Here is a 13,613-nt window from a genome sequence, read left to right as displayed (position 1 = left end):
TTGAAAAATGTTAGAAAGAGAATGTTAAAGCAAAATCTTGAGTCTTCTCTTCACAGGCGTCGAGTCGTCTCATCACAAGTGTTGGGGCATCTGAAGTCTCCATGAGAGGCTGGATACAAATTGGAGCTAGTGTCCCGAGATAACAACAGAAAAGCAGATGGGAAATAATTAGCATAGCTGCTGTTCAGAATATTAATGCTTTTGATCTGATTTAACTGTAGTATAAAAGGTAATTATAATGTGAATGCTTGGCTAAAGAGATGCGTCTTTAATCTAGTTTTAAACTGGGACAGCGAGTCTGAACCTCGAACAATATCAGGAAGACTATTCCAGAGTTTAGGAGCTAAATGTGAAAATGCCCTCCCTCCTTTAGTGGACTTGGATATCCTAGGAATGACCAGAAGCCTCGAGTTTAGTGATCTTAAAGAGCGCGATGGATTGTAGGGCGATAGAAGATCCTTTAAATACACTGGAGCGAAACCATTTAGGGCTTTATAGGTCAGTAGCAATACTTTGTAATACGTTTTCATCTGGTCGTGATGAAATATATAATTGAGTGTCATCAGCATAACAGTGGAAATTAATTCCATGTTTTCTTATATTATTACCAAGTGGCAGCATATATATAGAGAATAGCAGAGGGCCTAACATCAGATGACATTTTCGATTGAAAATTATTATGTTGGTCATACTTTCAAAAAGTATAATCTGTGATTCTGATTGAAAGTATCTACAACGGCGCGGTGACTGACAGGCAGCTGCACATTCTCCTCAAAACATTGGATTCCTCCGCGCTGTGCCGTGCCGAGGCACAAATCCGCGAATAACTGCAATTGCAGATTTCAAACAGAGATGACGTCAAAGAGGAAAAACTACGGACTGCAGCTTTAACCAATTGTTATAATACACATGCAAGAAATGAGACGCACACACACATATATACACCGTTCATCACGGCACCTGTTAGTGGGTGGGATATATTAGGCAGCAAGTGAACATTTTGTCCTCAAAGTTGATGTGTTAGAAGCAGGAAAAATGGGCAAGCGTAAGGATTTGAGCGAGTTTGACAAGGGCCATATTGTGATGGCTAGACGACTGGGTCACAGCATCTCCAAAACTGCAGCTCTTGTGGGGTGTTCCCGGTCTGAAGTGGTCAGGATCTATCAAAAGTGGACCAAGGAAGGAACCGGCGACAGGGTCATTGATGCACGTGGGGAGCGAAGGCTGGCCCGTGTGGTCCGATCAAACAGACGAGCTACTGTAGCTCAAATTGCTCAAGAAGTTAATGCTGGTTCTGATAGAAAGGTGTCAGAATACACAGAGCATCTCAGTTTGTTGCGTATGGGGCGGCATAGCCACAGACCAGTCAGGGTGCCCATGCTGACCCCTGTCCACCACTGAAAGTATCAACAGTGGCACGTGAGCATCAGAACTGGACCACGGAGCAATGGAAGAAGTTGGCCTGGTCTGATGAATCACATTTTCTTGTACATCACGTGGATGGCCGGGTGCGTGTGCGTCGCTTACCTGGGGAACACATGGCACCAGGGGCCAGTTGCATAAACTAAGCCATTATGTTAAGACAGTGTCTTAAGATCTAGTATGAGCCACTAGCAGTTAGGCAAGTGGCATTCAGTCTTACTTTTCGTATCAAATTAGGCCAGTCTATGTTTTTATGTAACTGATTTAAAAAAATTATGAACAGTCTTAAAGAAAAAAATGTATGTCTAACTTGTAAGACTAGTCTTAACGGTTTATGCAACCGGTCCCAGGACGCACTACTAGAAGAAGATAAGCTGGCGGAGGCAGTGATGCTTTGGCCAATTTTCTGCTGAGAAACCTTGGGTCCTGCCATCCATGTGGATGTTACTTTGACACGTACCACCTACCTATGCATTGTTGCAGACCATGTACACCCTTTCACCCTAATAATATTTTCTGATACATAAATATTGTTACAATTACATTTTAGTGGGTGTCTTCTGTAAATCATGGTAAAAAAATGTATGTGTGTCTATATATATATATATATATATAGATAAAAAAATATATATATACAAAAAAAGTTTGTTTACATATGTTAGAATCGTGATTAATCGATTTGACACAGCACAGATAGATAGATAGATAGATAGATAGATAGATAGATAGATAGATAGATAGATAGATAGATAGATAGATAGATAGATAGATAGATAGATAGATAGATAGATAGATAGATAGATAGATAGATAGATAGATAGATAGATAGATAGATAGATAGATAGATAGATAGATAGATAGATAGTGTTCCTGCTTAGTCTATACATTTCTTATAAGTACATAATGATAACTTGGTAGCAACACAGTCCTGATTTCCTGTTGAATAATGTTGTGTTGTCCTTTCAGATTGACCGCTGGCCAGACACTGGGTTTGTGAAGAAGCTTCAGCGTCGAGATAACACATTCTACTACTACAACAGAAAGCGGGAGTGTGAAGACCAAGAGGTCAATAAAGTGAAGGTGTACGCATACTGACGGCTCCCCACCCAACCAGCGCTTATGCCATTCTCATTTTGAAATGCTGTCTTTAGAAAACTCATGGTCAGAGGTGTCTTGCTGTTTTCTTAATGTAAGTGTCTGAATTTAAAAAAAAAAATCTGAATAAACATGTTTCATGTGACCAAACCATTTGATGTTTTATATTTAATGGCGAATAAGAAGCCAGACTTGCATCTCTTTATGGAAAAGCCACAACAAAGCCAGTCAAACAGGTTGGTAATGGTATATGTACGCAGTTACAAAGGTAAACGTATTGTTTTGCTCCTTTTCCTTAGTTATGCAGCACACCATTGGAAAAGGCTGCCTATGACAGAAGCATAACACATCAATCAACAACCTCGTTTTTCCCCAGAGGTGGACAGTAACAAAGTACATGTACTTGAGTACTGTACTTAAGTACACTTTTTGAGTATCTGTACTTGAGTATAATTTTTTCTGGAAACTTATGACTTTAACTTCACTACCTTTGAAAGACAAATATTGTACTTTTCACTCCACTACATTTCTATCAAGGTCCTTGAAGTCAAAAGTCATTTCTGTAGCTGTTGTGAAATCAGTGGATGTTTTTTTTTCTTCTTTAAAACTTTTTTTTTCGCACTCGAACAGACAAATACACACAAAATGATGTCAAAATGTTTTGCAGAGTATTCACGTAAAGTCGATTATGTCTTAAGTGAGGATAAACATTTGGGAGAATATCGGATGTGTATCAGTGCATTGGATCCATGCATTCACCCTTAAAGAGCTTTGTAACTTTTAAACAAGTATTGAAATGAGTTAAAGGTAGCAGTATGCTAGCATGTCGGATGGAGCATCACTAACTGGCTTAAACCACCATGATGGCACAGTGTGCATTTATACAACAATAATACAATACTGCATTGACATAAAAAAGTAAATTTACTTTTGATACTTAAGTACTTTTAAAGCCAAGTACTTCTGTACTTTTACTTAAGTTAAAATCTGTTTTTACAACTTTCACTTGTAACGGAATAATATTTGTCCAGTAGTACTTTTACTTTTACTCAAGTAATGTAGTTGTTTCCCCCACAAATTACTTTGAGTTGAGGCAAAGGTTTTTGCATAGATGGTGAATATTAATCTTACATTTGGGGAATGTGTGTAATATTTTCAACCTTTATTTATTTTTGTACGTTTTTAGTGTTGCTTATAACACACATAATTTGAGGTTCGTGCCTTCGACAACAAATAAAATATATACAACTAACCGTATGGCCCTTTAAGAACACGTCACTTCCGGTTTGCAGCCTGCAGTTATTACTGCTCTTTTGAAGTCATGCGGATAATACTCTGATCGGAAAACACCACCTTGTGATCAATACATCCCTCTGTTTGCTATATCCAGGTAAGTTATTGAAGTTTAGTTGTTTATTATATTCTGATTTCATCTGCCCCGTTCAGACGCTTCGTTTTCATTCACATTAGCGTGTTAGCTCCTTGATGTCTTAATATTAATCTATAACAGCAATCTGATTCTAGTCATATTTAGTTTTTTTGTTAGTTAACATGCATGTTCAGACAGTTTAGGGGATGATATTTTTGATCGGGCTGTTAGTGTGTGTGTATAAACAAAAATCAGTTCATGCACCTGCACTGATACAGTCAAAGTAATAAAGTTATGTCCTCTGTAAAGCTATGTCATTTTATTTAATGTAACATTCCCCTTGTTATCTGAAGGTGATTTTTATGATTGTTTTGTTTGTTTTATGGCCAGTTAGCTATTTTAAATAGGCAATCCTTTTGAAGAAACTAATCTGGACTAGAACAATCAATATTATAAGAGCAAGGAACATTAGACACTAATGGTCCATTTGTTTTATTTGGTTACAGAGCTGAAAATAGTCTGGAGATCCTCCTCACCTTCCATCATCTGATATCTATTGATATTATGAGCTGCATTTGGAGTTTCTGAGCCATCTATCCATCATCATCATCATCATGACGGAGATTTGCCTCGGATCACAAAGTAATGTGCTGTAGGTTGTGTAATACATGCAATGATATAAAGTTTGAGAACTACATTTTCTTTAGTTCATCCAAATCATTATTTTATGCACCATCATGTAGTTCCAAACATATGACTTCCAAAAGACGCATATTATATATTGAGTATATAGTCACACTAATGTACTTGCCATAATATTGTTTAAATATCATCTTGTTTATGTGTCTATATAGTTGACTAAAAACTAACAGGGCTCTGCACAAGCCACAAACCACACAAACTGTGCGCTGACGCCAAGATCAAGCTCTCACATGACCGATCACACATTTTTAAGGCTGTGCTTATGGTTTCATGATCCAGGCCCTTGAATCAACCCAAGCCCTTTGGGCTGATTATTAGAAAGGCCAGCTTGTGTTTCTCTGAAGCACCATTGTAATAAAAGTCTTTGGATTCATGGGAAAAGGAGCAAAGTGCATGACAGATCATTCAGTGCTGAGGCTCTGGGGTTTGTTTTAGTTTATATCACACACTTTGACGTGCCATGAAATGATCAGTAGAGTGAACTAAATGAATGTTTTTACTGCTCTAGGTGACTCAGCCATGACTATGTGCTGCTCCTAAATCGCTTGCCCTGAGGAGCGAACCCAACCTAGAGAGCAGCGAGCAGCATGCACTGCCATCCTGGGCTCCTGAGGGGCTGCTGCTGGTAGAGGATATCAGGAAAGGGTGTGTGTGCACTGCTCTGGCCATGGATGACTTCGCCACACGCACATATGGCACCAGTGGCATGGACAACAGGCCTCTGTTCGGGGAGACGTCGGCCAGGGTAACTCATCTGTTTTTTTTTCCTGTCATATAAAGTCAACATGAAATCAAAACCTTTTTTTGTTATTCCAAATCAAAATATAATACAATCACTTGCTCTCTCTCTATTTATTTATATATATATAATATATATTTCTATATATTATACACTGATGAGCCAAAACATGACCAGTCACAGATGACGCGAATACCATTGATCATCTCCAGATAAGGCCACATATTAAGGTCTGGGCTGCGTTCAGCCCCAGCAAAACGTTTTTTAAACGGAAACGGTGCTGCATTGAACACCCTGTTCTGATGACGCAAGAGTTGCAACTATGGCAGCTGAGAAGGCCATTCTTTGTGTTCTTTTTGAATAATTTTCGGAGCCTGATGAAATCAATATAAATAGGCTACGTTTTTAATACTGCAAAATACATGCAATCACTGCCCTTGCCGTCCAGAATAAAAGACAACATATCCCAATCCCATTTAATGAACCTTATTTTATCTCCTGGTTATCAATTCTAATTGTATTTTATTTCTAGTTCTTACTTTTTTAATAGCTTGTATTTTCTTTCTTATTTTTATGTAAAGCACTTCATTACCATATATGAAATTTGCTTTGCAATGAAGCTAAACATATAAATAAATATATCATCATGTTGATATATATACTGTATACATTTTTCTTTTACGACAATCACGTCTTCTAATGTCTTCAATTGTTGCTTATACATACTTAGCTGCAGCGGACACATTTGTAAACAACTTTACTTGGACCCATTGTGTGAGCTGTCTCTTTAATACCGCGTGTTTTATATACATGTTGCTGCTGATTGGGCTGACATTTTTGACACACCCACCAAACGAGATCAAACGCATCTCAAACCTGTTGCACACCATTTCCAGGAAACATGACGTTCAACCGGAAATCATAGCAAAACGTTGCGCACCGGTTTGAGCTTTGAACGTGCCCCTGGTTAGATTAGATGGTAAGCAAACAATCAGTTTGTAATTAACATGTTGGAGGAGAAATGGGCAGGAATAAAGATCTGAGTGACTTCGACAAGGGCCGAATTGTTATGGCAAGACGACTGGGTCAGAGTATCTCTGAAACGGCAAGGCGACTTGGTTGCTCCTGGTCCCAGCAAACAGAAGGTCTACTGTCGCACAAAATTGTAATGATTGTTATGGGAGGAATGTGTCTTAACACACAGTGCATCACACTCTGCTGTGTATGGGGCTGCGTAGACCAATCAGAGTGCCTTTGATGACCCCTGTCCATCTTCGAAAGCACCGACAATGGGCACGCGAGCATCAGAACTGGACCTTGCAGCAGTGGAAGAAGGTCACCTGGTCCAATGAGTCCCGTTTTCTTTTACATCACGTAGACGGCCTTGTATTTGTGCGCTGTTTACCTGGGGAAGTGATGGCACCAGGATGCACTGTTGTATGACGACAAACTCGTGGAGGGAGTGTGATGCTCTGAACAAACAAGTCCGATCCACAGCGGCTCCACCTCACAACCCACATGACTTGAATGATCTGCTGCTAAGATCTTTGTGCCAGAGACCACAGCACACCTTCAGGGCTCTTGTAGAGTCCATGCCTCGACAGGTCGGTGCTGTTTAGGCAGCACGCAGAGGACCAACAGCACATTAGGCCATAATGTTTTGGCTCATCAGTCTGTGTGTGTATGGATATATATATATAATATATATTTAGAGATATAGAGACCGAGAGAATGAGCAGGGAGTCTGACTGGAGTGAGGTGAAACCAGAACCAAGTTGTTATTAGCTAGCTGATAATTTTATGAAATTGTAAATGGTAGAAAATTAGGCTATTTGTTCATTTTTTTTTAATACTACTTTTTAATATTGATATGATTATATAACAAAACAATTATCTGTAAATAGTGTAAAAAATGAGGAACAAAAACAAACTATTTCTTTGAAATTATTTTTAATTTATTGTCAGTATTGCGCTTGCAGATCACGTGGGTAGGGTACTTTTTACTGTGTGTGTGTGTGTGTGTGTGTGTGTGTGTGTGTGTGTGTGTGTGTGTGTGTGTGTGTGTGTGTGTGTGTGTGTGTGTGTGTGTGTGTGTGTGTGTGTGTGTGTGTGTGTGTGTGTGTGTGTGTGTGTGTGTGTGTGTGTGTGTGTGTGTGTGTGTGTGTGTGTGTGTGTGTGTGTGTGTGTGTGTGTGTGTGTGTGTGTGTGTGTGTGTGTGTGTGTGTGTGTGTGTGTGTGTGTGTGTGTGTGTGTGTGTGTGTGTGTGTGTGTGTGTGTGTGTGTGTGTGTGTGTGTGTGTGTGTGTGTGTGTGTGTGTGTGTGTGTGTGTGTGTGTGTGTGTGTGTGTGTGTGTGTGTGTGTGTGTGTGTGTGTGTGTGTGTGTGTGTGTGTGTGTGTGTGTGTCAGCCACCACCGAAGACTATTTTTGACCCAGGAAAAACCCTGTATATATAAATATATCCACTGCAAAATCACTTTTAGATCCATTTTTGAAATGTAATGGCCACTTTTCACAATCTATTGATTTCCAATTTCATCCCATTCCCAAGTTCAAGAAAATCAAGTTCTGCAATATTTATTTTTATGTCGATCCAGTTTCGCTTGTATATGCGTCACATTATGGAGTAAAATGGGTTGCGAATGCATTATGTTAACTTGAATTATTATATAGAACAATTTTGAGATTATACATAGTGCCAAAATGCCAGTGAATAATTGGAAAAACAATGAATTGTGATTTTTAAACAGTGACTTTTTATCACACAATGTGATCTTATTTTAAACTTTATCTCACAGTTGCCTTTTTTATTTTTTTTACTCTTGAGGCGTTCTGTATATTGGTGCTATGTAGATCTATATAAAAAGATAATATTTACTGCAGGACCTTGATTTACCTGTATATATGCACTAATATATGTTTGTTGATCACTTTCAGGATAGAATCATCAATCTAGTGATCGGTGGACTCGCGTCTTTACTCGTTCTGGTAAGTTTTGACCTAATGAATATCTCAATATGTCTCAGGGCTCAACATTAAGCCGGTTCACGTGCTTGTCCTTCGGACAAGTAAATCTGTCATTCACGTGTCCGGAATTTTTTTTTGTTTTATGTGTGTCTGACCATTGTTCAATCAGCTTTGACATATTTAAATACGCACATTTCTGATATTTTTAACTTTTATAAAGGGCATTTTCCCCCTAATCTTATTAAATATAGGCTATGTTTCAGCTTTCATTTTATATTCTTACATTTGATCAATAAATTAAATTAGAAGAAGACAGTATAGGGTTGTTACCAATCAAATTAAATAATTTACACTGAAAAATTACAACTGCATTAAATAATGTTATGAGATTGTTTTAAATATTTTTTGAATATACAAATAGGAAATGTTGGAAAGAATGTTTAAACGTGAAACTAAAACGCCAGTAGGTGGCGGCAGGTCTTAATGAGTGAGTCATTGAGTCGATTCGTTCAAACGCTGAATCATTCAGTAACAAACTGTTGCCTGAGATGCGTTATGGTTCTGCTGTGATCTTTGTTTGGAACTATTTCCGCTACTGAAATAGAACAAAAACACTCAATATTACGTCTAAAATCAGGGTTTCCACGCTTCTTGAAAGTACTTGAAAGTCCTTGAATTTCAGACACATGGATTCAAGGCCTGGAAAGTACTTGAGTAGCATGGTGCTATAACAAAAATTGGCCTTTATGCGCTGCCAAAGCCAGAAAAAAGTGGGAAAAACCTGAAAAAATGGATTGTGATCACGTGCAGTCAGCTCTGCATAATGAGCACATAACGTGGAGCTTTTTAACTAGCTTAGTGCCAGGGAAGTGCAAATTCAGTGATGCTTGGCTCAGTGTTGATCTACATAAAAATTGGTTTATCAAAGTTCCAACGTATAACGCTTAATAAAGTGGTGTTTATCAGCGCAGTGCTCCTTTGTTTACAGAGGTTACTGGGGAAACCAATATATTTCTGCTGTTCCATAAGCGCCATCTACTGTCAAAGAGTGAAATTGCATTTTCAGCAGTTGGTTTGTTCAGACTAATGCAGGGTTTTTCCTACATTGAAATTTTTTTGGCGGCCGCCAAAACAAATTTTTGTCCCGCCAAAGCTTTATTTGTGAGTTATTGTGATTTATGAATGATGTAGAATAGATGCTGCGCTTGTGACTGAGTGACAGAGAGAACGATCAGAGCTCCTCCCCCACTCGCACTCTCTCTGTCTTCAAAATAAGCATTCTTAGCTTTCTAATATTACACATATTACGTTAATCAAAATCAAAAGGTCGGAAGACCGAATCCATGTTGCACGTGGCACAGTCAGACGATGTTTTCCTTTAATCACTGCTGGGTGTGAAATGCGCTCCAAAAAAAAATGGCTGATTCTCTGACCAGCGGACATAAACCATACTTTCAATAAATGGGAAACAAACCGTATCCCGTTATGAAGTGTTTTCTGTGTGTTGACAAATCTTTCGCGATGTTCTAACAGACGGGATTCACACACAGCGCGTCTGCTAATGTCCGATTCGCCACCTAATGACTCCTTTGAACCGAATCATTTTAACGACTGGTTAGAACAACTGATCTGTCCAACACTGAACTCACGAATCCATTTAATCATTTTCTCAGAACACCTGAAATGAGAACACAAGTGTGCTTACCCACTTTAGCAAGAGTGGGTGTAAGAGTTATAGTTTGAATTATCCACAGTCTTTCAGCTTATTTATGTGGACAATGTGTAGTAAAATAAATAGCCTAAAATCATTTAGTTTAGACTGGAGTGAGGTGAACCCAGAACAAAGTTGTTGTTAGTTAGCTAATTAAATTGTAAATGGCAGAAAATTAGGCTATTTGTTCATTTTTTTAATACTACTTTTTAATATTGATATGATTATATACCAAAACAATTATCAGTAAATAGTGTAAAAATGAGGAACAAAAAACAAACATCAAGGTATCCCACATGAAAAAAATACTATAGTATATTATAGTAAAATTACTCTAGTAAATACTATAGTGTTTTTGAACCATACAGTAAGTACTACAGTAAATTGTAGTATATTGTAGTATTTACTACACTTTGTTAATTTACTGTAGTATCTTTACTATAGTACGGTTCAAAAACACTATAGTATTTACTAGAGTAATTTTACTATAATATACTATAATATATTATAGTATTTTTTCATGTGGGATCAAAATAAGATAAGCAAAAGTTACAAACTTTCTTTGAATTTATTTAAAATGTATTGTCAGTATTGCGCTTGCAGATCACGTGGGTAGGGTACTTTTTTACTGTGCGTGCGTGTGTGTGTGTGTGTGTGTGTGTGTGTGTGTGTGTGTGTGTGTGTGTGTATGGATGACCATGTCTGTCAGTCACCACCGAAGACCATTTTTGACCCAGGAAAAACCCTGTAATGCATATTAACCCATATTTTTACACAGCTTACACAGAGTTGTAAATGTTAACTGGTGGATCGATGAGAAGCTAATGTGCTTTTATAACATATCTAGAATATTAAGTTTTATTAATATATAAATATAAAGTTGTATTAGTATTAATATAAAGTATGTCATTTTTACAGTCATTTTATGGTTTAGGATGTTTCCACAAACACTGATCTCACCCTGTGCAGGTCTTAAAAGCCTTAAAATAGATTTTTTAAAAGATACCATGTACAGGTGATTAATAAATAATTTTGCATATTTTTAATGCCTAACAAATAAATTGTCCATATCTTTTCATTTAATTGGAAAATTCATGTATACAATATTATCTCTATATTTTGATGTTTTAATGAAGTAATGATTTATAAAAAAGAAAACTAAAAGCAGTGTAAAATAAATTTTAAAAGCAGGAATTGTTAAATGTTAAACTGCAGCTCTCTTTAAAACTCGCTCCCTCTCTTGTACACTCCACCAGCCTTTCTCCTCATTAGATTTTTAAAAAAGACGCATGTCCCTAAACTTTTATTTAGTTGTCAGTATATGCCTTAGCGTTACTGCAGTAATGATAGACACAGGTACAGTTGGTGTTTGATATACTGTGCAGATTGTCAGTAGCACACCCACCTTTAATGTATTTATTATGCATGATTTAAAATAAAAGGTGCTTTAAAAAGTCCTTGAATCTGGTGTGCATGAAAGAGTGGGAACCCTGTAAAATGTAAGTGACTTAATAATTGACTTTATAATTGTTTATGGAACTGTCATATGAAATCAGTGTCACGTTTTCAACCGTGACGGTATTCAGGAAAACAGCACTCGTGACGTTGCGACTGTATCATATGTTATAAATATAAATAAACTCCACATTTCTACATTTTTACTGCAGTGCGTTAACTGAGTTTCTCCGTGTGAGCGGCGCTCATTTGTTTTGATTTCTCCTCGAGAGGCTGCGCGAGCATCAACAGCGCCCATTATACATTATAATTCACTGTCAATCGCCACTTACACTAATGAATGCGGAATCATTCTTGCATTTTGGTGATTCCCTAATTCCCTTTTTGTTATTGACGTTTTAATCAGCTTGTCCATTCGGGCAAGTAAAATCCTCTTTCACTTGCCCCTTCAAAAAAATCCACTTGTCCCGGACAAGCGTTAATGTCGAGCCCTGTGTCTATTCATCATATCGTCAACTCAAAATGGGGAACATCTCTTTCAGGTGACCATCATTAGCTCAATCATCTTCCCTTCACTGCCTCCCAAGCCATTGAATATTTTCTTTGCCGTCTGTATCATGCTAGTCTGCGGGTCAGTGTTGGTTCTGGTGAGTAAGAACTTGCTATGTAGTCTAAAAAGCATTCGGTTTAAATGGATGCAATTCCTGACGAAATAAATGCAATCACATCTCTTTCTTTCAGATATTCTGGTATAGGCAGGGAGATCTGGAGCCCAAGTTTCGCAACTTGATCTACTATATGCTGTGCTCCATCGTTCTGCTGTGTATCTGTGCCAACTTGTACTTTCATGATGTGGGACGTGATAAACAGAGCAATGCCTTATAATACTGTTACCACGGGAACCGTCCCAATCAGAGGAATGTTCATCATTATGTGGGTGCTTTGGAACCCCATTTGAGTTCTTGAATCAGGACAATTTTCCTACAAGCCCCATTTGTGTGGGCAAGGCCAGTCTGCCTTTGGGAGCCATGCTAGTGGACTAAACGTATTTATAAATGCAAACATGTTAGCGATGAGTAGCACTCTGGGATGTCCGTGCACACGTTTTGCACCCTGAATGCTGTACACAGCTTAACCTATATGCCAATGACGATTTTTGAAATAAGCCATTGCAATGCTTAATGCTTTTATATTTCTACATGACACATTCCTAATTAAGAAATTCCTTTTTTTGTATTTAAATGATCAGAAAAGCCATCTTGATTAAGAGCACTTGATTAAAAGACAAGCAGCACTCATAAATCATGCTTTTTGTTTTTCTAAATTACTGAACTGTTATTCGATATGGTGCAAACCTTAAGATTTTGGTTATCAACTGTTGCGATTTGGATTGTATGTAATGAATAAATACATATACAAAATATGCATCTGTAAGCTCTTTTGTGCTTTATGTTGTGATGCAACTTTTATGAAACACCTGGGGAAATTGTTGGTTCACATTTGGGCCTTGGGACCTCAAGAGGCTGAAGCTGAAACCCTGACGTTAGATGTTTACAACTACGATCCGCACGTGCTGTAGCGACCATAAATATCCATAATCATAATAATATGTCGTCAAGGACCCAAAGGTGTCGCGCGGACAGTGAAACCCGCTCGCGCAGTGGAGCGGAGGAGAAACTGCACTTCAGTTTCTGTCATTCTGCTAATAATACTGTCGTGCTAAGAAAGCCAACTTAAATGTGTTCTGGGCAAGGTAATCTGTGGCCAGTCGTAGGTGAGAGGGCTGTATTTTAATTTACGTTTTAAATAACGAATGTATGATTTTGTCAGGGTCTGAGTCTTGAGATTAACGCTCAACTGATGCGGCAGGACAGATAAAATGTCAAGCGTAAAGAGTAAACACACTTCAAACACGGTTCAAACGATCTTGAGATTCGTTTAGTTTGTGTATTTGTCACGTTTTTATGTTGTAAGTGATGTTTTTCACGTTTGTTCACTGTTAAACAGTGGTTTTGTGTTGTAATCTTGTGTTTAAAGGCCGCTTTTACTGATGAATATAACACAGACATGATATATTTAACTGTGTATGAGACAAGTGTATCTGCATTAATATATGAGTACAGCAGGAGGAGGAAAGAGACTCAAATTAAAGGTG

At 37.9% G+C, this 13,613-nt stretch overlaps 2 protein-coding genes across 4 annotated transcripts in view; both read left to right on the top strand.

Annotated features, from left to right (window-relative positions):
* Window positions 1-3,745, top strand: part of meig1 (meiosis/spermiogenesis associated 1) — a 6,140-nt gene extending 2,395 nt beyond the window's left edge. Inside the window, exons 3-4 of one of the 2 annotated variants that reach the window (XR_013816589.1) lie at window positions 2,389-2,611; window positions 2,817-3,745. Coding sequence is in view for 1 of the 2 variants with exons in the window: in XM_079818001.1 (XP_079674127.1) it covers window positions 2,389-2,517 (129 nt within the window). In the remaining variant the exon portion in view is untranslated. Of the gene's footprint in view, window positions 1-2,388; window positions 2,651-2,816 lie in introns of those variants that run through there. The other variant, XM_079818001.1, reaches the window with a different exon arrangement.
* tmem243b (transmembrane protein 243, mitochondrial b) lies at window positions 3,455-12,875 on the top strand. 2 transcript variants are annotated; one of them, XM_079817999.1, is made up of 6 exons: window positions 3,455-3,907; window positions 4,393-4,528; window positions 5,097-5,333; window positions 8,263-8,313; window positions 12,001-12,105; window positions 12,200-12,875. In XM_079817999.1, the coding sequence occupies exons 3-6, from the start codon at window positions 5,256-5,258 to the stop codon at window positions 12,341-12,343; spliced, it is 378 nt and encodes a 125-aa protein (XP_079674125.1). In that variant the 5' UTR covers window positions 3,455-3,907; window positions 4,393-4,528; window positions 5,097-5,255; the 3' UTR covers window positions 12,344-12,875. The 2 variants fall into 2 exon arrangements, with proteins under 2 accessions (XP_079674125.1, XP_079674126.1); XM_079818000.1 differs by having other exon boundaries at window positions 4,393-4,538.
* Window positions 12,876-13,613: the final 738 nt, after the last annotated feature.

The sequence above is a fragment of the Gobio gobio genome (assembly GCF_949357685.1).
Source record: "Gobio gobio genome assembly, chromosome: 5".
Taxonomy (NCBI): Eukaryota; Metazoa; Chordata; class Actinopteri; order Cypriniformes; family Gobionidae; genus Gobio; species Gobio gobio.
The sequence above is the reverse complement of the archived record's forward strand: the minus strand, read 5'-3'. Positions and strand labels throughout refer to the sequence as shown.